At 49.8% G+C, this 26,020-nt stretch overlaps 1 protein-coding gene across 2 annotated transcripts in view; it reads left to right on the forward strand.

The window, feature by feature from the left end:
* LOC119957968 (galectin-9B-like) overlaps window positions 1-8,146 on the forward strand; it is a 43,050-nt gene extending 34,904 nt beyond the window's left edge. For both annotated transcript variants that reach the window (XM_038786210.1, XM_038786211.1), the window contains 3 exons: window positions 1,879-1,964; window positions 2,803-2,968; window positions 7,969-8,146. In XM_038786210.1, coding sequence (XP_038642138.1) covers window positions 1,879-1,964; window positions 2,803-2,968; window positions 7,969-8,115 — 399 coding nt within the window. In that variant the 3' untranslated portion in view covers window positions 8,116-8,146. The remainder of the gene's footprint in view (window positions 1-1,878; window positions 1,965-2,802; window positions 2,969-7,968) is intronic.
* Window positions 8,147-26,020: the final 17,874 nt, after the last annotated feature.

Genomic DNA, 26,020 nt, shown 5'->3' on the forward strand with positions numbered 1-26,020 from the left:
TCCCTGTCTCGCCCCCCCCACACTGTTTCTCCGTCTCTTCCTGTCTCTCTCTCCCCATCTTTCTCTCCCTCCCTGTCACTCCCTCTCTCTTTTCCTGTCTCTCTCTCTCTCCTACTTGCCTGTTTTTCTCACTCTCCCTTGTCCCTTTCTCTGTCTCTCTCCCTGTCTCTCTCTGCTCATCTCTCTCCCCCTCCCTCTCTACCTGCCTCTCTCTCTCCCTGCCCCCTCTCTCTCTCTCCCTTCCCCTCCCTCTTTCTACCTCTCTCTCTCTTCCTCCCTGTCTTTCTCTCTCTCTCTCTCCCTGTCTGTCTACCTCCTCCCTCTCTCCCTGCCTCTCTCTCTCCCTGTCTCTCCCTCTCTCCCTGTCTCTCTCTATCTCCCTGCCTCTCTCTCTCCCTCTCCCTGCACCCCCCCCTCTCTACCTCTCTCTCTACCTCCCTGTCTTTCTCTCTCTCTCCCTGCCTCTCTCTCTCCCTGTCTCTCTATCTCCCTGCCTCTCTCTCTCCTTGCCCCCTCTCTCTCCCTCTCTCTGCCCCCCTCTCTCTCCCTCTCCCTGCCGCCCCTCTCTCTACCTCTCTCTCTACCTGCCTGTCTTTCTCTCTCTTTCCCTGTCTCTCTCCGTCGCTTCCCTCTCTCTCTTTCTCCCCTGTCTTTCTCTCTCTCCCTGTCTCTCTCTCTTCAACTTTATACTGCTGTCTCTTTCTCCCCCTCTTGAAATATACATTAAACCTCTCTGTCTCTCTCCTCCTTTAAGATATTGCTTCATTCACTTGTTCTAATCTGTCCTTATACGTTTTGGTGTTGATCATTGTTTGATATTCAGGCTCATGAAGCATCTTGAAAAGTTTTATATAAACGGAGATTATTGCTGACAACTCTTCATAAGGGACGTTCCCCATTTGACCAGTTTGTCATCAATAAAGGAAATGGAAATTTCTTGATAAACCTGTTTGCTCCTTGTTTCTCTGGCTCCATTAATGCTCCTCTCATTTCCTGTGGTTCCCATAATCCCTCCTTAGACTGTGGGAGGAAACCGGAACACCCGGAGGAAACAGGTATTTTCATGTTTCAAAGGATGCTGCAACTGTAGAACAGAAGAGTTGGACAAATTTCGATTCCATATTGTCAGAATTCAATTCTCGAGTGTCTGAACGTCTTCAGGTCCATTTTTATCCGTTTTCTTCTGTGAAAAGAAATGCAGAATTCTTGTTTAAAATATACCACGCCCTACCACACGCAACACCGGTGGTGGATGTACTCGGCCTGGTTTCCTGTGGCACAGTGGTTAGTGCTGCTGCCTCACAGCGCCAGGTTCAATTCCAGCCTCGGGTGACTGTCTGTGTGGAGTCTGCACGTTCTCCCCGTGTCTGCGTGGGTTTCCTCCGGGTGCTCCGGTTTCCTCCCACAGTCCAAAGATGTGCAAATTAGATGGATTGGCCGTGATAAATTGCCCTTAGTGTCCAAAGATGTGCTGGTTAGATGGGGTGACAGGGATGGGGGTGAAGGGGAGTGGGCCTAGGTAGGGGGCTCTTTGGGAGGGTTGATGCAGCTTCATTTTCTAAATAAATGTAGAGTACCCAACTCTTATTTTTCCAATTAAGGGAAAATTTAGCGTGGCCATTCCCCCTACTCTGCACATTTTTGTGTTCTGAGCACGAGACTCGCGCAGACACGGGGAGAATGTGCAAACTCCACACGGACAGTGACCCAGGATCGAACCCGGGTCCTCGGCGCTCTGAGGCTGCAGTGCTAACCGCTGCGCCATCTTGCCACCTTGGGTCGATGCAGATTCAATGGGCCGAATGGCCTCCTTCTGCACTGTGCGGATTCTATTGCCTGGTTCCAGCTTCTCCTCATGTGCCGCCATTTCATTTTCAGGTGGTCCCATACCAGGCCTATCTCGGAAGCATCCGGCCACAGCAGAAGATAAAAGTAGTCGGGACTGTGAAACCGAAGCCTTACAGGTAAACAGTGGGCATGGCTTGACAGGGCTTAAAGCTGAAGTGTTTAATGTTCTTTATAAAAGAGCATGAGGGGCAGCACGGTGGCCTAGTGGTTAGCACAGCCGCCTCACGGCGCTGAGGTCCCAGGTTCGATCCCGGCTCTGGGTCACTGTCCGTGTGGAGTTTGCACGTTCTCCCTGTGTCTGCGTGGGTTTCGCCCCCACAACCCAAAAATGTGCAGAGTAGGTGGATTGGCCACGCTAAATTGCCCCTTAATTGGAAAAAATAATTGGCTAATCTATATTTAAAAAAAAAAAATATTAAAAAAAAAAAAAAGAGCATGAGGATCCCACAGTAGAACATCCTAATATGCCAACAACTCCATTGTACAATTCTCACTTTTATGGTCAAATCCCTCCTCTGGCCTTACCCCTATTTACCTCCGCAACCTCCTTCAGCCAGCTTAAATCTCTAATTCTGGCCTCTTGCACATCCTTATTTCCCTATTCTTTCCAATTTTAATTCAACATGATCCTGCCTTTAATGTAACTTTACTGTTAACTGTTGAGTTTATTGGCCTGATTTTATTACTACATAATTGTGAGATTTTTTAACCTGATTATTTCGTCTATTTTTAAAATTCTAAATCATATTGCAATTCCGCCTTCAGACCGCCAAAGGATTGCTTGAATAAAATACCATTAATGTTATCCCCAATTTTCATTGTATAATCCCTGATGGATCGGGCCTAAGCTCTGGAATTTATCCCAAAACCTCTTGACCTCTCTCCCCCGCTTTCCTTCACGTGTATCCAATCTCTCAGCCTATGTTCTGATGTTCTGCCTATCGTTCTTTTCAGGTTTACCATTAATATGAAGGCGGGCTACTCTGATAATATTGCTCTCCACATAAATCAAAGATTCGATGAAAATGCGGTGGTGAGGAACAGTCGCATCAACCAGAACTGGGGGGCGGAGGAGAGGGACGTACCCTTCCTCCCCTTTGTGCCTGGTCAGACATTTGAGGTATGCTACAAAACTGTGCACATTGAGTCTTCCTGACCAGACTTCCTGCTTTCAAAGAATGAATTTCGAGCCCAGTGAATCAATATCATTGACCACTTCTACCGCCTTGGCACCAGTTTGTTCTGAGCAGTGCGCCTCCTCCTGGCTTGAATTGTTGCTTGGAGGAGTGGAGTTACGTGCGGTGGCACAGCGGTTAGCACTGCTGCCTCACAGCGCTGGGGACCTCGGTCCAACCTTGGGTGACTGTCTGAGTGGAGTTTGTACGTTCTCCCCCTGTCTGTGTGGTTTCCTCCGGGTGCTCCGGTTTATTCCCATAGTCCAAAGGTCAGAGAATCCCTACAGCGCAGAAGGAGACCACTCGGCCCATTGAGTCCACACTGATGCTTAGGGCAGCACGGTAGCATTGCGGATAGCACAATTGCTTCACAGCTCCAGGGTCCCAGGTTCGATTCTGGCTTGGGTCACTGTCTGTGCGGAGTCTGCACATCCTCCTCCCCGTGTGTGCGTGTGTTTCCTCCGGGTGCTCCGGTTTCCTCCCACAGTCCAAAAATGTGCAGGTTAGGTGGATTGGCCATGATAAATTGCCCATAGTGTCCAAAATTGCCCTTAGCGTTGGGTGGGGTTACTGGGTTATGGGGATAGGGTGAAGGTGTTGACCTTGGGTAGGGTGCTCTTTCCAAGAGCAGACAGGATGGGCCAAATGGCCTCCTTCTGCACTGTAAATTCTATGATAATCTACCCACGGCCTCAACCCAGCCCCACAATCCAGCAACCCCACCCAACCATTTGTGCAGGTTAGGTGGATTGGCCTTGCTACAATCTCTCCTCAGTGTCCAGGGATGTACAGGTTAGGTTCCGGGGATAGGGTGGGGGAGTGAGCCTCGGTCGGGTGCTCTTTCAGAGGGCCGGTGCAGACTCGATGGGCCAAACGCCCTCCTTCTGCGCTGTAGGAATTCTATGGCTCTAAGTAGGCCCTAAAAGGGGATTTGCTCATGGAGGCGGGGGGGGGGGGGGGGGGCATTATAAACCCTTGTTTGGCAAAAGACTGCAAAAGCCCAGCAGCTACACGCCAGTTAGCTTCACCGCGGCGCTGGGGCAGCTTCTAGAAATGATAATCCAGGTCAAAGTTAACAATCACTTGGACACTAATTAAGGAAAACCACCACGGATTGTTGAGGACAAACTGTGTTTCACTCAGTCGCTTGAGTGTTTTTGGTGGGATAACAGAGAGGAGTGATGAAGGTAATGCTGTTGATGTGGTGTATATAGACTTTCAAAAGACATTTGAGAAAGGGCCACACCAAAGGTTTGTAAGCAATCTAATGGCTCTTGGAACAAGAAGGACAGTAGAAGATTGGATATGAAATTGAACAAAGAACAAAGAAAAGTACAGCACAGGAACAGGCCCTTCGGCTCTCCAAGCCTGTGCCGACCATGCTGCCCATCTAAACTATGGGCCCTAAACTAGGGCACCCACTACCCTCTGTGTAAAAAACTTCCCTCCCACATCTCCTCTAAACCTTGCCCCTCGCATATTAAACCTATGCCCCCTAGTAATTGACCCCTCTACCCTGGGAAAAAGCCTCTGACTATCCACTCTGTCTATGCCCCTCATCATTTTGAAAACTTCTATCAGGTCGCTCCTCAACCTCCGTCACTCCAGTGAGAACAAACTGAGTTTATCCAACCTCTCCTCATAGCTAATGCCCTCCGTACCAGGCAACATCCTAGTAAACCCCTTCTGTACCCTCTCCAAAGCCTCCACATCCTTCTAACAGTATGGCGACCAGAATTGAACACTACATGTGTGGCCTAACTAAGGTTCTATACAGCTGCAACATGACTTGCCAACTTTTACACTCAATGCCCCGGCCAATGAAGGCAAGCATGCCGTCTGCCTTCTTGACTACCTTCTCCACCTGTGTCACCCCTTTCAATGACTTGTGAACCTGTACACCCAGATCCCTCTGCCTGCCAATACTCTTAAAGGTTCTGCCATTCACTGTATATTTCCCACTTGTATCAGACCTTCCAAAATGCATGACCTCATTTTTGTCCGGATTAAACTCCATCTGCCATCTCTCTGCCCAAGTGCCCATCCAATCCATATCCTGCTGTATCCTCCGACAGGACTCCTGCTTCTCTGCATGTTAATGATCTTGGTGTACAAGGCACAGTTTCTAAATTTGCAGAGGACACAAAGCTTGGAAGTATTATAAACTGTGAGCAGGATAGTGTTAAACTTCTCAAGGCCTTAAGCAGACTGGTGGAATGGGCAGGCATGAGGCAGCTAGAATTTCATGTGGAAAAGCACCAAATGATTAATTTCAGTAGAAAGATTGAGAAAATGCAACAATATGTAAGATACAATTCCAAAAGAGGTGGAGCAACAGAGGAACCTGGGCGTATTTGTTCTTTTACGGACATGGGCAGAGCTCCTCAGTATAGGAAATGCGACCGGGTGGGGCCTCGCTAGGGCGTTCCCCATTGAGGCTCGAAGCAAAGAGTGTCGTTAGATAGCACAACTCCTCTAACCCCTTCCAGTACAGACTCCTTTTTTGTTCGATCGCGCCCACTGTTACCACTTGTGGGTGAAACTAGAACTTGGGGACATCAATATCTTTGAGTCACTGATAAATCCATTGGGGGACTCAGGAGAAACGTCTCTATCAGAGAGTGACAAAAATGGGGAACTCATTCCCACAGGGAGTGATTGAGGTGAATAGCATAGATACCTTTAAAAGGAGGACAGATACACACATCAGGGAAAAAGAAAAGAAGATTATGTTGAAGGTTATAATAACCCTCACGAGCCCCATGGGGGATGGCCCGATTGATGTCCCTGTGAGGCTCGTGGAGTACGAGCTCCCCCTAGGGGTGGAGGCCTAGTAACTAAGGCTCGTTAAATTAACACTTAAAATCCGGCCCGGATTCGGACCGGATTGATCGGGAGTGTCGGCTGGCTGGGACCTAAGTGCTGCGTTGCGGCATTTATTTTTGCTTTACAAATCAACCTACCTTTATATCACCGTCTGGGGACTCCTGAAGGTTTTATAAAGGGGTCAGGTGAAGAGGGGTGAGTGAAGTGTAAACACTGACATGGAGGTATTGGGCTGGAAGAGCAGTGTCTGTGCTGTTCGCACTTTCTAAGGTTTACTGACGGCTTCTCTGAAGGTTAAACCCATCCTGTATTCAGTGGGATTCTGGCTCACAGAGTTGGCAATTCAGGAATGTATCCCTATTCCCATTTCACCTTGAAAGTGGCTCCCCGTTGGGAGGCTGGGAACGGTGACTTAGAATAGAATAGAATCGTAGAATCATAGAAAAGCTACAGTACAGAAGGAGGCCATTCAGCCCATCTTGTCCATGCCAGCCCGAGGACACCCAGGTGCCTTTCTAATTCCACCTTCCTGCACCCAGTCTACAGCCCTGTAGCTTAGAGCACTTAAGGTGCAGATCCAGGTACTTTTAAAAAGAGTTTAGGGTCTTGGGCAGCGAATTCCAGACTCCCACTACCCTCTGTGTAAAAAGGTTCTTCCTCGTGTCTGCTCTCCACGTTCTGTCATGTATCTTGAATAAGTTCCTAAGTTCTAGAATTCTCCACCAAGGGAAACAATTTCATCCTGTCCACTCTATCTACTTTGCTGCTCAGTTCTTATCCTTGGTATAGACGCACCCCAGAGATTGCATCCCAGAGACACATACAGCGTTGCGCACATCGAGGGCCACAGCTGAGGTATGCGTGGGCTGTACCTGGCTTCAGGTTTGGAGTTTGTGTGGTTGAGGCTCCGTTGCCTCTTTGGTGGTTTGGGTGAATGTTAAAAATCCTATAACAAAATTCATATGTTCTCCCAGTGTCCCGGCCAACCACACACCACCCTATGACAACGAACAGTCCCGGGCAACATTCCTCCCTCAACCACACCCCACCCAATGATGTCAAGCAGCGGCACAGTGGTGACATCACTGGACTAGCAATCCTAGACGTGCAGGCTAATGTTCTGGGGGGGGGGGGGCAAAGGTTCAGAAATCTTGCTGTGGCAGCCAGTGAATTTGAATTCAACTAATAACCTGGGATGGAAAAGTGATCCTCGGTGATCATAGATCATAGAATTTTACAGTGCAGAAGGAGGCCATTCGGCCCATCGAGCCTGCCCTGGCTCTTGGAAAGAGCATCCTACCCAAGGTTAACACCTCCACCCTATCCCCATAACCCAGTAACCCACGCACACACGGGGAGGATGTGCAGACTCCGCACAGACAGTGACCCAAGCCGGGAATCGAACCTGGGACCCTGGAGCTGTGAAGCGATTGTGCTATCCACAATGCTACCGTGCTACCGTGATGGTGGCCGCGTAACCATTGATGATAGTCGTGAAAAGCCATCTGTTTCACTAATGTCCTTGAGGGAAGGAAATCTGCCGTCCTTACCCGGTCTGGCCTACATGTGACTCCAGATCCCATCACAATGATGTTGACTCTTAAACTGCTCTTGGAAATTGTCTGCTGGGGCAATTAAGGATGAGCAACAAATGACGACATTTCCAGCGATCCCGTGAAAGAAAAAAGGGGGGGGAAAAAAAACCTTGTATTCCATCTTGTTGCTATGTTTGGGATCTTATGTGTTACTTCAGAGTGATAAAAGTCTTGACCACCCACCCTAAAATAATTGATTTGTGAACATTCTCTGAGGCATGAGAAAGGGCAGCACGGTAGCATGGTGGTTAGCATAAATGCTTCACAGCTCCAGGGTCCCAGGTTCGGTTCCCGGCTGGGTCACTGTCTGTGCGGAGTCTGCACGTCCTCCCCGTGTGTGCGTGGGTTTCCTCCGGGTACTCCGGTTTCCTCCCACAGTCCAAAGATGTGCGGGTTAGGTGGATTGGCCATGATAAATTGCCCGTAGTGTAAGGTTAATGGGGGGATTGTTGGATTACGGGTATACGGGTATACGCCTTTTGATGTGGAATGTTCCTAATTGATCTGGAATTATGTCTCATCAGGTGCTGATCGTGATCCAACCAAACTGCTACAAGGTTTCAGTCAATGGAAGACATTTGTTCAACTACAACCACCGGCTCCAACCCCTGAACCAGATTGATCAGTTAGAGGTCACTGGCGATATCAGTCTTTCTCTCGTGCAGTACTAACATTTTGAATTAAATCATCTGTATTATCATAGAATTTTCATAGAATTTACAGTGCAGAAGGAGGTCATTCGGCCCATCGAGTCTGCACCGGCTCTTGGAAAGAGCACCCTACCCAAGGTTAACACCCCCACCCCCACCCCATAACCCAGTAATCCCACCCAACACTAAGGGCAATTTTGGACACTAAGGGCAATTTAGCATGGCCAATCCACCTAACCTGCACATCTTTGGACTGTGGGAGGAAACCTGGAGCACCCGGAGGAAACCCACGCACACACGGGGAGGACGTGCAGACTCCGCACAGACAGTGACCCAAGCCGGGAATCGAACCTGGGACCCTGGAGCTGTGAAGCAATTGTGCTAACCACTATACTACCCTGCTGCTATCTGTGAAACTGAATCTCTATATGTAAGAGAGTCCCACTTTCATTTACCGCCTCCTTGAAGAAGAATCCTTGGTGTCAACTCCCCTCAACAGAGGCTGAACAACGGCCATTTTGTTTGAGGGCAGGAGGTCACCACCTCTCTTGCCTGGCACATTAGCCAATGAGCAATGATTCATGTGGATTTGCTTTTGGCTTGCATTTGTTCCATAGAATAGAATCCCAACAGTGCAGAAGAAGGAGGCCATTCAGCCCATTGAGTCTGCATCGACGCTCTGAAAGAGCACCCTACCTTGGCCCACTCCTCAAGCCCTATCCCCGTAACCCCACCTAACCTGCACACCTTTGGACACGAAGGGGAAATTTTTACATGGCGAATCCACTTAACCTGCACATCTTTGGACTATGGGAGGAAAACAGAGCACCCGGAGGAAACCCACGCAGACACGGCGAGAACGTGCAAACTCTACACAGACAGTCACCCGAGACTGGAATTGAACCCGGGTCCCTGGAGCTGTGAGGTGGCATTGAAATACCCAATTATTTTTGTTTCCAATTCTGGCCAATTCCGTGAGTTTTCCCCAGGTGCCCAAGTTTCCTCCCACAGTCAAAAGATGTCCAGGTTAGGGGGCTTGGCCATGGTAAATTGCCCTTAGTGTCCAAAAAGGTTAGGTGGCTTTACTGGGTTACGGGGATAGGGTGGAGGTGTGGGCTTAAGTAGGGTGCTCTTCTGAAGGCCTGGTGCAAACTCGATGGGCCGAATGGCCTCCTTCTGTACTGTACATTCTATGATATCCCCTTCACCAGATGACATACAAGATGTCCACGAGCTAACAGGACTGAGGAGAGCCCAAAAGTTTTGTTGAAAACACAGATAAGCCTGCAAAATAGAACCCGCCACGCCCTTTTTAGAGTTAGAGCTCCGGGTCAGGAAGAGGCCATTCAGCCCCTCAATTCTGTTCCATCATCAATTTGATCAAGCCTGTGCTGTGGCTTAACCCCATTTTCTTTCAGTCTTGTTTCCTTTAATATTCACCCCCCCCCCAAAAATTGTACCAACCTCAGTTCTGAAATGTTCAGTTGATTGCCAGTTGTTTCTGGGGGTGGGAGTTCCGGTTTCCACTGTACCTTGTGTGAAGAGGCTCTACTGACGCCATCCCTGAGTGGTCTGTTTCTAACTTCAAGATTCTGCCCTCCTCGTTCTGGACCCTCTCTTGCGAGAGGAAATAATTGCTGCCCACTTTATAAAGCACTAATGTTTAAATAGTGTTATTAGAATTTCAGTGACAACCTTTATGCTGCAGCCTGTTTAATGACAAAATCCTTACCTGCATTGCGCTCATCTCTGACTGACCTTACACATTCGTACCCTCGAAACCAGCTGAGCCAGGACGTCAAATAAAAGCAACGAATGTTGGAAATACTCCGCAGGTCTGGGCTAATCTGTGAAAAACCGAGTTCATGTTTTCAGTCCAGGCCTAGTGGTTAGCACTGCTGCCTCACGGCGCTGAGGTCCCAGGTTCGATCCCGGCTCTGGGTCACTGTCCGTGTGGAGTTTGCACACTCTCCCCATGTCTGCGTGGGTTTCGCCCCCCCACAACCCAAAAATGTGCAGAGTTGGTGGATTGGCCACGCTAAATTGCCCCTTAATTGGAAAAGATAATTGGGTAATCTAAATTTATAAAAAAAAATGTTTTCTGTCCAATGTCCTTCTTCAGAACACGTTTTGACTCGAAGCCTTAACTTTGATTCACCCTGCGCAGAGGCTACCAGATCTGCTGCGTTTTCCCAGCACATTCTGGGAGGGGGGGGGGGGGGGGGGTAGTGGGGTAGTGGTGTTCATTTCAGTTTTCCACCATCTGCAGTATTTTGCTTTTATTGTGAGTCAAAGGCTGATTTTGAAATGGAAGAAGCCTAAACGTGCCTTTTCCAAAATCGGTGATTCCGGAAGATTGCTATTTGGAATCAAAGATTTGACTCAAACTGAGTCACATGACTCCGGGAAGGAAGACACAGGAGTATAAACTGGTGGCCGAAATAATCTGGAACCTTCCGGAATACTGTCCTCGACCTAACATTATTTAATTTTATTTGGGTTGAGGACCTGATATTGTCTTTTTCTTTTTGCATTGCCGCAATTTTAGCCAGAACATAGAACATACAGTGCAGAAGGAGGCCATTTGGCCCATCGAGTCTGCACCGACCCACTCAACCCCTCACTTCCCCGTAACCCAATAACCCCTCCTAACTTTTTTTGGTCACGAAGGGCAATTTAGCGCGGCCAATCCACCTAACCTGCACGTCTTTGGACTGCGGGAGGAAACCGGAGCACCCGGAGGAAACCCATGCAGACACGGGGAGAAGGTGCAAACTCCGCATAGGCAGTGACCCAGCGGGCAATCGAACCCGAGACCCTGGTGCTGTGAAGCCACAGTGCTAACCACTTGTGCTACCGTGCTGCCCCAAAACCAATCGTCGAAAAGTTTGAGGTGAGGTGAAGTCAAAGCTGTCAGTCTTAACTCGTCTGTCTGGTGCAGACACGATGCTGTTGCTCCTGACTGACCCCTGACAGTTATCGTCAGCTTGAAGCATCTCTTACACCCTCGCAATCGCAGCAGGTCATGCCCAGTTTAACTAATATATAGGTCTATAACATTTCATGACATGCAAGGACTTTATTTTACAACTTGCATCTGCCTGTGTAATATTATAATCACTCACTGTCTTAAAAGTAAATGAATACGAGCAAACAGCGCTTTTGTATTTCATTTGGGTTCCTCCGCCTTTGTCATTTTTTTTTGCGCTGTTAACCAAATGAACTGAGAAATCCAAGAGCTTGGGAATCAGTGCCAGAAGCGGGAGAGGATTCTGGGAAATTATGGCAAACCCCCCCCCCCCCCCTCCCCCTCAGCATCTGGAGGAGAAATGAGAGCTCAACATTCCGCCTGAGGACCGTCGCCTGGCAACTAAAAGCAACACTGCAGATGAGCCTGCTGATTCCTATCCCCAAGGGTGGTCCAAGGATGCAGAGTTTGGGAGATTGAGATGGGGGGGGGGGGGAGTGAGTGGTCCCTCCTCCCACCCCCCCAAATTCCAGCCTTTAACATTGGCCACTGATTTTGGTTCCTCAATCCCCGCCCCTTTGCGCTTAAACTGCACCACCTCAGTCATGTCAACATGAAATGGATGAAAATCGCTGACTGTCACAAGTAGGCTTCAAATGAAGTTACTGTGAAAAGCCCCTAGTCGCCACATTCCAGCGCCTGTTCGGGGAGGCTGGTACGGGAATTGAACCGCGCTGCTGGCCTGCCTTGGTCTGCTTGAAAAGCCAGCGATTTAGCCCAGTGTGCTAAACTGATGGTAGGGTGGGGAGTGCGCTGGTTGGGACCATGGGCCAATCTCCCCCAAACTCCCCAATTGCCTGGTATCTGCCAACAAAGGATGAAGGAGGCTGTGTGGTTCTCTGGGGGGGGGGGGGGTGTGAGGGGGGGGGGGAGGTGAAGGGGTGGTTGGCAAATGGACATCTTGGCTGTAGTGCTCTGATCTGGAATCGGACCTGGGCCCCTGGCGCTGTGAGGCAGTAGTGCTAACCACTGTGCCACCCCAAGGCCTCCAAACAGCCTTTCTTTTTTTTTTAAAGAGTTAATGAAATGAAAGAAACGGTACCAAAGTTGTTACTGTGACTGGATTAGCCACCCAGAGACCCGGATAATGCTCCAGTGACATTGATTCTAGTCCTTTCGTGGCAGCTGGTGGAAGTTAAAATTGAATGAATCAATCTGGAAAAGAATTTGAGTCTCATTGAAAATGGAAACAGAGAAAACAGAGCAGGAGGAGGCCATTTGGCCCTTCGAGCCTGCTCTGGTCATGGTCAATCATCCAACTCAATAGCCTAATCCCACCTTCACTCACATATCCTTTGATCCACAAGCAGCGCCGGCCCTAGGGTTGCTATCGCCCCGGGCAAGCTGAACTTCGGCGCCCTTCGGGGGGCGGGGCCGGGGGGGGGGGGGGGGGGGGGGGGCGGGTGGGGCCGGGGCCGGGGGGGGGGGGGGGCGGGGGGGGGCGGGGGGGGGGGGCGGAGGGGGCCCGAGGGGGAGGGCCCGAGGGGGGGAGGGGGGAGCGGAGGGGGCCCGAGGGGGGGGGGGCGGAATGACCACCGGCGAGCCTGGAGCCTGTTTGTGCGGGGCGGCCTGAGGGAGGGCGGCCACCGCGCATGCGCTGGTTGGCACCGGCCCAACTGCGCATGTGTGGGTGGAAAGGGAGTAACTTGTTCATCCTCCCTGTTGCGACACCAACAAGTTCACAAGTGACTACAGCGGTTTGGACTCTGCTATTAATCAGTTCTAGGATTGAATACAAAGAACAAAGAATAATACAGCACAGGAACAGGCCCTTCGGCCCTCCAAGCTTGTACCGGTCATGATACCAACCTTGGCCAAAACCCTCACCACTTCCTAGTGCTGTATCCCTCCATACTCATCCTATCCATGTATTTGTATTTGAACACCGTTAATGTATCTGCTTCCACAACCTCCCCTGGCAACGCATTCCAGGCACTCACTACTCTCTGTGTAAAAAACCTGCCTCGCATATCTCCTCTAAACTTTGCCCCAGGGACCTTAAGCTGATGCCCCCTAGTGACTGACCCCTCCACCCTGGGAAAGAGTGCCTGCCCATCCACTCTATCCATGCCCCTCATAATCTTGTAGACCTCTATCAGGTCACCCCTCAACCTCCGTCGTTCTAATGATAACAGTCTGAGTCTATTCAGCCTCTCCGCATAGCTAACACCCTCCAGACCAGGCAACATCCTGGTAAACCACCTCTACACCCTCTCCAAAACCTCCACATCCTTCTGGTAGTGTGGCGAGCAGAATTGTGCGCAATATTCCTAGTGCGGCCTTACCAAGGTTCTATACAACTGTACATGACTTGCCAGATTTTATACTCGATGCCCCGTCCAATGAAGGGAAACATTCCGTATGTTTTCTTGACTACCTTGTCCACTTGTGTTGCCACTTTCAAAGATCTGTGGACCTGCACGCCCAGATCTCTCTGACTTTCTATATTCCTAAGAGTTTTGCCATTTACGGTATATTTCCCCTCCATGCTAGACCTACAAAAATGCATTACCTCACATTTGTCCGGATTAAACTCCATTTGCCAAAGGCTCCAACCTATCTATGTCCTGCTGTATCCTCTGACAATCCTCAACACTATCTGCCACTCCATCAACCTTGGTGTCACCTGAGAACTTACGAATCAGACCGGCTACATTTTCCTCCAAATCGTTTATATATACTACAAACAACATAATGCAGAGGTCTGGAGGAAATGTGCCCCAGCCGCTCTGTTCCATGATTCAGAACTGCTCGTCATAGAGCAGAAACCTTCTTTGTGACTGTGAGTTGATTCAAGGAGATTGACGATGAAAGCTGGAAACATGCTAAGAATGCCCCTGACTGAAATTGAATGTGGTAATTATGGTACAAGGATTTAAAATGTTTGTATGAGATTCCTGATTCTACCAGTGTAAGGAAATAACCACAACTTATATGTTGAACATTTGACAGCACCTTGCTCGTTTTTCATTGACTTTAATATACGGGAAACTGACAGTTTGAATCTGTCAGCATTTGGAAGATATTTACAGATTCTTCCGGTCTCTCTCTTTTACCCCATATGAGGTGTTAGATAACAGACTTCCGCCTTGTGAATACTGAGTTGGACTATTCGGCCATGATATGTTCATCTTCTTAGGGTCATAAATTCTCTAGAGTGCAGAAGGAGGCCATTCGGTCCATCGAAACTGCACCGACCCTCCAACAGAGCACCCTTCCTAAGCTCACACCCCCTTCCTAATCCACAACCCCACATGGCCTGCACATCTCGGGACACTAAGGGGCAATTTAGCACGGCCAATCCATCTAACCAGCACATCTTTGGACTGTGGGAGGAAACCCACGCAGACACGGAGAGAAGGTGTAGACTCCGCACAGACAGTCACCCAAGGCTGGAATTTGGTGTTGTGAGGCAGCAAAACTGATCACTGTGCCACCCAAATTCTACAGTTCCTGACTCCAAATATTGAATCTTATGCTTTCAGACAGCAGATAATCAAGCTTACAGTGATAAATCATTTTGTATTGATTATATTACCAGCACTGCAATAATATAGAGTATCATTCATTACCTGATCTGGAGAATAGAGGTAATAGTGGATTCAGAATGCTCTACTCCCGAGGTCTGATTTAACAAACTGCAGTTGCCCTGAAAAGGTTTATTATTATTACTTATAGGGCAGTATGGTAGCGCAGTGGTTAGCACTGTGGCCTTACGGCACCGAGATTCCAGGTTCGATCCTGGCTTTGGATCACTGCCATGTGGAGTTTGCACATTTTTGTGAGAGCCACGAAGAATCCAGCACGAGTCTTCAGGATACAAAGAAATAACATTTATTTACAATAACATATATATATATATATATATAGAACATAGAACATAGAACAGTACAGCACAGAACAGGCCCTTCGGCCCTCAATGTTGTGCCGAGCCATGATCACCCTACTCAAACCCACATATCCACCCTATACCTGTAACCCAACAACCCCCCCTTAACCTTACTTTTATTAGGACACTACGGGCAATTTAGCATGGCCAATCCACCTAACCCGCACATCTTTGGACTGTGGGAGGAAACCGGAGCACCCGGAGGAAACCCACGCACACAGGGGGAGGACGTGCAGACTCCACACAGACAGTGACCCAGCCGGGAATCGAACCTGGGACCCTGGAGCTGTGAAGCATTTATGCTAACCACCATGCTACCCTGCTGCCCCCAAAAATATATACAACATATATATGTTGTGTATATATATATAATATATATATATATATATATATACACAACAGCAGCAACTTCCCTTGCAGCTCACTCCTCTCTCCCTCTGGTTCCAAACTGGCCAGCTCTATTTATGCAGGGAGTCTGCTAATGATTTCTCCGCCCCCCTCAGTGGGGAAGCTCATACTCCCACAGGATTGTGGGATATTCATTAGTCCCTAGCCAATGGTAAGCAGGCAGGTTATAACATCCCTCCCCCCCAAAGTCCAAGGAATCCACCGAAGACCCTGGTGAAGGAGGGCGTCGGACTCGTTTGCTGCAGGGGGGGACCCCATTTGCACGAGGCGCTGGATCGGGTGGCGTGTAACGAGATGGAGACGGGCGCTTCCGTGATGAACGGCGTAACGGTTGTCCATCCACGGCCTGTGGGCCCGAGGATTCCCTCTCTGAGGTGTCTTGTGTCTCCATCTCGGAGTCAGAGTCTGCTGCCTCCGTCATCTCGGCGTCTTTATCTCCACGCGGTTCTGTCACGACCTGCGCAGGCTTTGAGTGAGGCACCAGAGGAAGATTGTGAGGAATACTTTCCATTGTGTCTGGTCTCTGTGGCTGTAGAAATAAGCTCCTGGGGCGGAGAATCTTTGGAACTGATAGGCTTCTGGACCGAACATGGTCTACATGTTTGCGCTGGAGACTCCCCTGGGCTTATACCTGGTAAGAGACAGGGCCCGTTTGGCGAACGATTATGCCAGTGACCCACTGGGCACCACCAGCAAAATTCTGAACGAACACTGGGTCTCTGGGCGCAAACTGCCGAATCGGCCGATACCGAGAAAAACCATGTCCCTGCTGTTCTGTGTGCGACGTACTTTTGCGCCAATGTCCGGGAAAACCATGCTAAGGCGGGTGCGAAGTCTCCGGCCCATTAGGAGTTCTGTGGGAGCTACCCCAGTCACTGCATGGGGTTGGTCCTATATGAAAACAAAAAACGAGCCAGTCTCGTGTCCATCGACCCGGAAGACTGCTTCTTTAGGCCTCGTTTGAATGTCTCCACCAACCCATTTGAAGCCGGGTGGTAAGGGGCAGTTCGGATATGGCGTATGCCGTTCATCTTCATGAACCTTGCAAACTCCTCACTTGTGAACGGAGTGCCATTGTCCATGACCAGCACCTCGGGGAGGCCATGCGTACTGAAAGACAAACGCATCTTGATTGTTGCGCAGGACGTTCTGCCTCCCATCTTATGCACCTTTAGCCATTTAGACTGGGCGTCGATTAATAGCAGGAACATGGATCCTTGAAAAGGGCCGGCGAAATCCGCATGCAAGCCCAAGGCCGCCCTGGCCATTCCCAGTGATGTAGGGGCGCGGCCGGCGGAAGCTTCTGATGCTCCTGGCAAATGGAGCAGTTTTGGGCCACCTTCTCAATGTCGGTGTCGAGGCCTGGCCACCAGACATAACTCCGGGCCAACATTTTCATTTTGGTCACACCTGGATGCCCATTGTGTAAGTCTCTCAGTATCAGCTCCTGTCCTTTTTCCGGGACAATCACACGCATCCCCCACAAAAGGATGCCATCTTCCACGCTGAATTCGGACAGCTTGGAGGAAAATGCCCGCAACTCGCCAGGGAGCTGTCTATGCTGCCCAGCATACAGGACTATGTGCCGAACCTTTGACAGGACTGGCTCCGTCTGGGTCCACTCACGGATCTGTGATGCCGTGACAGGCATGGTGTCCATAAAATTTAGGGTTGCAACCACCTCACCGGTCGTGGGGGTCGACATGGGACCGGTCGATAAAGGCAATCGGCTCAGTGCGTCGGCATTCCCTATCTGGGTTCCTGGTTTGTGGTCCAGAGAATACTCGTATGCAGCGAGCAACAAAGCCCAGCGCTGGATCCGTGCGGAAGCAATGGGCGGTATTGGCTTATCCTCTCTGAAAAGTCCCAGCAGAGGCTTATGATCAGTCACGATAGTTAAGTGGCGGCCATATACGTACTGGTGGAAAAGTTTCACCACAAAGACCACTGTTAGGCCCTCCTTCTCAATCTGCGCGTACTTTTTTTCTGCTGCAGTCAGTGTGCGGGAGGCAAAAGCTATCGGCCGCTCGGTCCCGTTCTCCATCTTGTGGGACAGGACAGCCCCAATACCATACGGGGATGCATCACATGTGATGAGCAAAGGAATTCCAGGATCATAGTGGGTTAGTAACCCAGACGACGAGAATTGTTGTTTTACCCGCCGGAAAGCGGTTTCTTGTGGCTGACCCCAAACCCAGGTGTGATTCTTCTTTAGCAGAAGGTGCAATGGGGCCAGCGTAGTTGCCAGATTGGGGAGGAACTTTCCGTAATAATTTACAAGGCCGAGAAACGAACGAAGATGTGAAGTGTCAGTCGGGGCGGGGGCCTGTTGAATCGCGCGCACCTTCTCTGCGACGGGGTGCAAACCTTCGCGGTCTACCCGATAACCCAGGTAGACTACTTCCTTCGACTGAAAAACGCACTTTGTGCGACGTAAACGGACTCCAGCCTCTGAAAAGCGTCTAAGGACAGCCTCCAAACTTTCCAGATGTTCCTGCTCCGACATCCCCGTGATCAAAACGTCATCCAAGTAGATAGCAACACGAGGTAAACCTCTCAAAATGCCCTCCATAGCGCGTTGAAAAATAGCGCAGGCAGAGGATACTCCAAAGAGCAGACGTGTATATTCTTACAGTGTATTAATCGTTACATATGGCCGTGAGGCAGGGTCCAGCTCCAACTGCAGGTAGGCGTGACTCATATCTAATTTTGTGAACGAGACTCCGCCTGCAAGCTTCGCCTAGAGGTCCTCTATGCGAGGCATTGGGTATCGGTCGAGTCGGGAAGCCGTATTCACTGTAGGTTTATAGTCGCCGCACAAGCGACCTGTGGCATCTGGCTTCATTACAGGTACACACTCTCAAGGCAGTTTATTCCCGAACTTATCCACTCGCTGTGTAAAAGACATTTTTCCTCATGCCGCTGTTGCCAATCATCTCAAATCTGCCGTCCAGTTTCAATCCTTCCACTAATGGGAACAGTTTCTCGCTATCAACTCTGTCCAGCCCCCCTCATCAAATCTTCTCCTAATTTTTGCTTTTCCAAAGACAACAGTGATCCTCATTAATACAGCAGTTAGTAACCCCGCCTGTCATACGCGAGACCGGGGTTCAATTCCCCAAAGGGGAGATTTGGATTTGTCCAGAAAAAGCTCCAATCTGTCTGGAGAACTGTAGGTCCTCATGCCTGGGACCATTCTCAGAAATCGTTTGTACACCCACTCCAGCCTTCACATCATTCCTAAAGTTTGCTGCCCAGAACTGGATACAATACTCCAATTGAGACTGAATAAGTGTTTTGTACAGGTTCATTTGTGGGCAGCACAGTAGCATGGTGGTTAGCATAAATGCTTCACAGCTCCAGGGTCCCAGGTTCGATTCCCGGCTGGGTCACTGTCTGTGCGGAGTCTGCACGTCCTCCCCGTGTGTGCGTGGGTTTCCTCCGGGTGCTCCGGTTTCCTCCCACAGTCCAAAGATGTGCGGGTTAGGTGGATTGGCCATGCTAAATTGCCCGTAGTGTCCTAAAAAGTAAGGTTAAGGGGGGGTGTTACGGGTATAGGGTGGATACGTGGGTTTGAGTAGGGTGATCATGGCTCGGCACAACATCGAGGGCTGAAGGACCTGTTCTGTGCTGTACTGTTCTATGTTCTAACTTCCTTGCTTTTGTTCTCTACCCCTCTGTTTATGAAGCCCAAGATCCCAGATGCTATATTAAGCTTTCTCTCAACCTGTCTTGCCGCCTTGAATGATTTGTGCACTTGTTCCCCCAGGTCCACATACTCCTGCACTCTCAGAGAATTATGTTCATTTTATTTTGCCTCTCCACATTCTTCCCATGAAAATGTATCACTTTGCATTTTCTCTATTGTTTTATCTACCGTTCGTTTGAAATCCAATAGCAGCATTCAAGAGGACATTGGATAAGGTGTTGAAAGGAAGAAATGTACCAGGTGATGAGAGAAGATCGAAGAGTCAGAAGCAGCACGAAAGGACAATGGAGAACTGAATGGGGCGGCACGCTGGCACGGTGGTTAGCACTGCTGCCTCACAGCTCCAAGGAACCGGGTTTCAATCCAGACTTGGGTCACTGACTGTGCGGAGCCTGCATATTCTCTCCGTGTCTGCATGGGTTTCCTCCGGATACTCCGGTTTCCTCCCACAAGTGCCGAAAGACGTGCTGTTAGGTAATTTGGACATTCTGAATTCTCCCTCAGTGTACTCGAACAGGCGCCGGAATGTGGCGACTCTAAGATTTTCATAGTAACTTCATTGCAGTGATTTTTAAAAGAAATTTAGAGTACCCAATTCATTTTTTTTCCAATTAAGGGGCAATTTAGCCTGGCCAATTCACCTCGCTTGCACATTTTTTGGGTTGTGGGGGCAAAACCCACGCAAACACGGGGCGAATGTGCAACGTCCACACGGACAGTGACCCAGAGCCGAGATCGAACCTGGGACCTCGGTGCCGTGAGGCCATACTGCTAACTCACTGCGCCACCGTGCTGCCCTTTCATTGCAGTGTCAACATAAGCTAATAAAGATTGATAAAAACGTTGTGCAGGTTATGTGGATTGACCATGAAACACTGGATTGGGCAGCACAGTAGCATAGTGGCTAGCACAATTGTTTCACAGCTCAAGGGTCCCAGGTTTGATTCCCGGGTGGGTGACTGCCTGTGTGGAGTCTGCATGTTCTCCCCGTGTCTGCGTGGGTTTCCTCCGCGTGCTCCGCTTTCATCCCAGTCCAAAGATGTGCGGGTTAGGTGGATTGGCCATGCTAAATTGCCCTTAGTGTTCAAAAAGGTTATGTGGGGGTTGCCGGGTTGTGGGGATAGGATTCCGGCACCTGTTCAGGTACACTGAGGGAGAATTCAGAATGTCCAAATTACCCAACAGCACGTCTTTCGGCACTTGTGCGATGAAACCGGAGTATCTGGAGGAAACCCATGCAGACACGGAGAGAATATGCAGGCTCCGCACAGACAGTGACCCAAGTCCGGATGGAAACCCGGTTCCTTGGAGCTGTGAGGCAGCAGTGCTAACCACCGTGCCAGCGTGCCGCCCCATTCAGTTCTCCATTGCCCTTTCGTGCTGCTTTCTGGCTCCCCGATCTTCTCTCATCGCCTGGTACATTTCTTCCTTTCAACAAGCGAAATTTAGTCAGCACGGTAGCATTGTGGATAGCACAATCGCTTCACAGCTCCAGGTTCGATTCCGGCTTGGGTCACTGTCTGTGTGGAGTCTGCACATCCTCCCCGTGTGTGCGTGGGTTTCCTCCGGGTGCTCCGGTTTCCTCCCACAGTCCAACGATGTGCAGGTTAGGTGGATTGGCCATGATAAATTGCCCTTAGTGTTGGGTGGGGTGACTGGGTTATGGGGATAGGGTGGAGGTGTTGACCGTGGGTACGGTGCTCTTTCCAGGAGCCGGTGCAGACTCGATGGGCCGACTGGCCTCCTTCTGCACTGTAAATTCTATGACCTGATCCAATGTCCTCTTGAATGCTGCTATTGGATTTCAAACAAACGTGGGCTTGAGTGGGTTGCTCTTTTGCAAGGGCCGGTACAGACTCGATGGGCCAAATGGCCTCCTTCTGCACTGTAAATTCTAAATTCATGTTAAATTGCCCTTAGTGTCCAAAAGTTTAGATACATAGAAGATAGGATCAGGAGGAGGCCTTTACGCCCTTGGTTAGGTAAGGTTACTGGGTTCCAGGATAGTGTGGGCTTAAGTAGAGTGCTCTTTCCAAAGGCCGGTGCGGACTCGATGGGCCAAATGGCCTCCCTCATAGGGATTGTGTGGTTACCTTGCTCATGCTAAAGTCATGGGTGAGCTCCCTACCCAGAATGCAGCTGGGGGGAAAGGCCGCACTGCGCAGGCGCGGCTAGTGGGAACCCGGCAGCTGAGCGCGAACGCTACGGCGCCACCGAGTTTCCGGGAGGCGCGCGATGCCGGTCTCCAGCGCATCGTAAACGCGGTGGTTTAGTGCCCACCTCTCCCTCTAATCGAGCCGCCTTTTCCCGGTGTCTCCTGTTCCGAGACGGACTGACAACAAAGGAGCCGCCCAGAATGCACCGCGGCCGGCATTGGGACACATGCGCGGGCCATCAGCGCCTTGGATAGAGCGGTTTCTGGCGCGCAGGGCATTGTGGGAGATGCCGTCGCCATTACCCAGCAGCTATCGTGTTTCATTGCAGACTGGGCTGGAGATGTGGAGCTGCAGCTGTTGGGTTGCGGTGAACTGAACCCTGTGAGCCCGACAGCGTTCATTAATTTTACCTGTGAAATGGTTCAGGGAGATAGGTCCTGGGAGAGATTGGTTTGTGAAACAGGCACTGTCCCTGTCATCTTACAAAGGTAAAAGAGCCTTTTAATCCATTTAATGCACACAGATTTTAAAAAATTAGTTTGAGTATTGCTGACAAACTTTTCGTCTTGCTCTCCCCAGGACAGCTTGCAAGGAAACAATTTATTCTGTGATAATTTCATAGCATTTACAGTACCGAAGGAGGCCATTCGGCCCATCGAGTCTGCACCAGCTCCTGGAAAGTGCACTCTACCCAAGGTGAACACTTCCACCCTATCCCTATAACCCAACCCAACACTAAGGGCAATTTTGGACATTAAGGGCAATTTATCATGGCCAATCCACCTAACCTGCACATCTTTGGACTGTGGGAGGAAACCGGAGCATCCGGAGGAAACCCACGCACACACGGGGAGGATGTGCAGACTCCGCACAGACAGTGACCCAAGCCAGAATCGAACCTCGGACCCTGGAGCTGTGAAGCGATTGTGCTATCCACAATGCTACCGTGCTGTGATGTGGAGGTGCCGGCGTTGGACTGGGGTGAGCACAGTCAGAAGTCTTACAACACCAGGTTAAAGTCCAACATGTTTGTTTCAAACACTAGCTTTCGGAGCACTGCTCCTTTCTGTGTGTGAGAGAGTGCATGTTGGCCTGAAGTTAACTCTTGATAAAGATTGGTAGAGGTGTGGCTCTGGGGAATGCAGCACCAAACTGTTAACTGTGGAGGTTTTCGTTCAAATTCAAGCAAGGCGTTGCTGTGGCAAATGACCCAGGGAATGCCTATCTCCCACGTTTTTGTTAAATTGCAAGTGGTGCAATGCTTGGACATACTCCTTCTGTCCATGAAGGACAAGATTCTGCATGTGAATATCTAGATTCTAGCATGCGTAGGTGCGCCACACTGCGAGCCTGACTGATAATTATAAATTTGTTGGCAGTGTAATTCTTGGTACAATGAGGATTTTTAAATGTGCGTTGTCCAAGCACAGAATCATGCTTAATGTTGGACACGATGTTTTGAGTTTTGCAAATTCTGTGCTTTGGGTACAGCCTGGGGCTAAAGCTGAAATGAAATGCAGTTTGATATAATCTGCCAGTCATGGGATGTAGGGCCTTTCATATTTTCATGGCCTTGCATATTGATAACAATACTGTGTCCATGTGCTTGTTCAACATTGCTCGCACCAATGTACTGCTCAAGGAAGCCGTAGAATCCTTACAGTGCAGAAGGAGGCCATTTGGTCTGCACTGACCCTCGGAAAGTGCACCCTACCTCGGCCTATCGGAGGAAACGCATGCAGACATGGAGAGAAGGTGCAAACTTCACACAGACAGTCACCAAAGGCCGGAATTCAAACTGGGTCCCTGGCCCTATGAGGCAGCTATGCTACCCACTGACCATTTCTCTGTATCATGATGATTTGGACACACTCCCAATGTCTGAATCTGTATTCATTGAACTTATACACTCTGTTAGTAGTTGAGTTGAGTTTTAACAAAACCATGTATCCCAAGTAAATGGTGTTGCTGTGAGATCCCCTCTAGGACCTGCTCTTGCGAACAAGCTTTGTTGGTTTCCACAGGAAATGCATTTTCTTTTGTTTTAAAAAGTATTTTAGCCCAAACATGTTCAACATTGAAACACAATCTTAATATCCAACAGGACGACGCAGTGGCACAGTGGTTAGCACTACTGTCTCACAGCGCCAGGGACCAGGTTCGATTCTGGCTTCAGGTGACTGACTGTGTGGAGTTTGTACGTTCTCCCTGTGTCTGTGTGGGTTTCCTCCGGGTGCTCCGGTTTCCTCCCACAGTCGAAATATGTGCAGATTAGGTGGATTGACGATGGTCAAGTGAGCAAACACCTGGGACTGCTTAACCGGCCCAGTTAGCTGGTGGCCAATCCATGTCACGACTCTCAGTGGAGGCCTCTTGCCCCCCCCCCCCGAATCCGTCATCATCATCCTTGGGCTCTGCAACCCACCCACACCCTTTCCCTCTCTTAATTGGACCCACCCAAGATGGTCCCACGCCCCGTCCATGCCCAAACGTATCGGATATAGGCCGTGTTGCCTCACCACCCATCCCCCCCCTACCCAGGCTAACCACCGCAGCCCCTCCCCCACTTCACTTCCGTTCAGGAGAATTTCTTGCTCGTGTGGCAACTCCCACCTGTAGGCCTTAAACTAAAGATCACCTTCACCACCACCTCTACCCACCCCCCGTCTCTCCTGCACCCCCCCTTTTGTTTCTCTACAGCTCTTCCCGGCCCCTCCCCCAGTACCCTGCACCTAACCCAATGCAAGAAATATCACCCCAAAATATCCCACAAACAGAACATTCTCGACCTGGCCCGCCACCCCAACCCATGACAACCCCTCATGCACAAGGGAAATAACAAAAACAGAAAGAGCATAACAAAGAGAGTATAATGCAATTGAACATCATACCCCCAGCACTGAAGGCCCCCCCCCCTCTGAAAAAGCAGCAATTTAACTTCAGTACAAAAAAGGGAGGTGGGGTGCAACCAGCCCTATATATCAACCTTTCCCAATCGGTAAAAAAAAACATGGGACAAAACTTAACATTGATAGAACTTCCACCCGCGTTTCCCTTCTAGCCCTCCCCCAGCTTATGTTCCTTATTAAAATTTGCTGGTGTTCCAAAATGATATTCCTGGCCCTCGACAGTGACCAGTGACCAAAGTTTGGCCACTACAACACCCCAAACCGACTCTGTCGCCGATACGACACTGCCTCAGTCTTATTCAACGCCGCCCGTCGCTTGACCAACTCTGCACTGATAAACCTGGATTCGATCTCCTTCCCAATCGCAATGCTGCTGTGCGATGGCCTACCTCAGGATCTTTTCCTTGTCCTGGAACTTGTGCATATTCACAATCACCGCCCGTAGTGGCTTCCTTCGGGCACTTTGCTTCTGCCTCAGGGACCTATGGGCCTGATCCACCTCCGGGGCCTTGTCAAGCACCTTTTCCACCAACCCGCCAGCATCCTCGTGACGTAGCCCGTTCCACTTGTTCCCTCCACTCACTTTGGTAGGACCACAATCCGAAGATACTGCCGCCTGGACCTGTTCTCCTGGTCCTCCATCTTTGCTCCATTGGCAGTTTCCCAGTCGACGATGAGCCTTTCCACTCTGCCATTTTTCAAATTGATGCTGTGCCACGAGTCTCTTTAACCATGGCTGTCACTATATCCTGTCAAGTTTGATACCCCATACACATGCCTATCCGGGGAAGAACTGATCCCCTCCACTCACCGCACAACCTTTTTGCCAAAATTCCCCAAAATTCGGGTAAAATGGACCAAAAGCAATGCCTCTGGTCAGGAGCCACCCTGTGTGCAACCACTCGCTCCATGGCCTCCACCCAGGAAACATATTTTCAATGGAATGACAATAAACCTCCTCCCCACTGCATATTTTTGATTTGTAGCTAATATATTTTCAGTATTTGAATCTACAGCTGCATGTCCAAATTTCCTTACACACCTCAATGGGCTCCACCTTGTGCTCAAATTCACCTTTGAAACAACTGTCAAATTAGCTCTCTTTCGTCAAATAGTTGATAATCTGCCAGTGGACTCTCTACTAATGTCGACCGCAAGCCCACCTTCACTGGTCAATATACGGGTTGGGATTTCAGTGCAGAAGGCGGCCTTTCAGCCCATCAAGTCTGCACCGACCCTCCGAAAGAGCATCCTACCCAGGCCCACTCCCCAATCCCATCCCTGTAACGCCACCTAACCTCCACATCGTTGGACACTAATGGGGCAATTTATCATGACCAATCCACTGTGGTAGGAAACCGGAGCACCTGGAGGAAACCCACGCAGTCAAGGGGAGAACGTGCAGACTCCACACAGGCAGTCATCCAAGGCCGGCATCGAACCCGGGTCCCTGACGCTGTGAGGCAGCAGTGCTAACCACTCTGCCACCGTGCTGCCCATTCTCACCGTTCCATACACTATAAGGTTGGCCTTATCAGCATTCTCCTAAATAAGGGTTGAGCCATTTGCTCACTGTGCAAGCTTGATGCTGAAAAAGGGTCGCATCAAAGATGTCTTGCGGGGTAATGGCTACCCAGATCAGACCATTGCTCACTGTAGATCGCGTAAACTCATGAATGCATCTAAGGCCGCCAATTTTAGCTCCTGGAAAGTTCCCAGTCTAGCTCAGATTACCCGAGAAGTGTGAGGCGCCTAAAAGATTTGAACAATGTGTGAAGCTAGTTGTTTCACACTGCTACGATTCCTCAGCTACACGAGCGATGTTAT

The sequence above is a fragment of the Scyliorhinus canicula genome, chromosome 27 (genome assembly GCF_902713615.1).
Source record: "Scyliorhinus canicula chromosome 27, sScyCan1.1, whole genome shotgun sequence".
Taxonomy (NCBI): domain Eukaryota; kingdom Metazoa; phylum Chordata; class Chondrichthyes; order Carcharhiniformes; family Scyliorhinidae; genus Scyliorhinus; species Scyliorhinus canicula.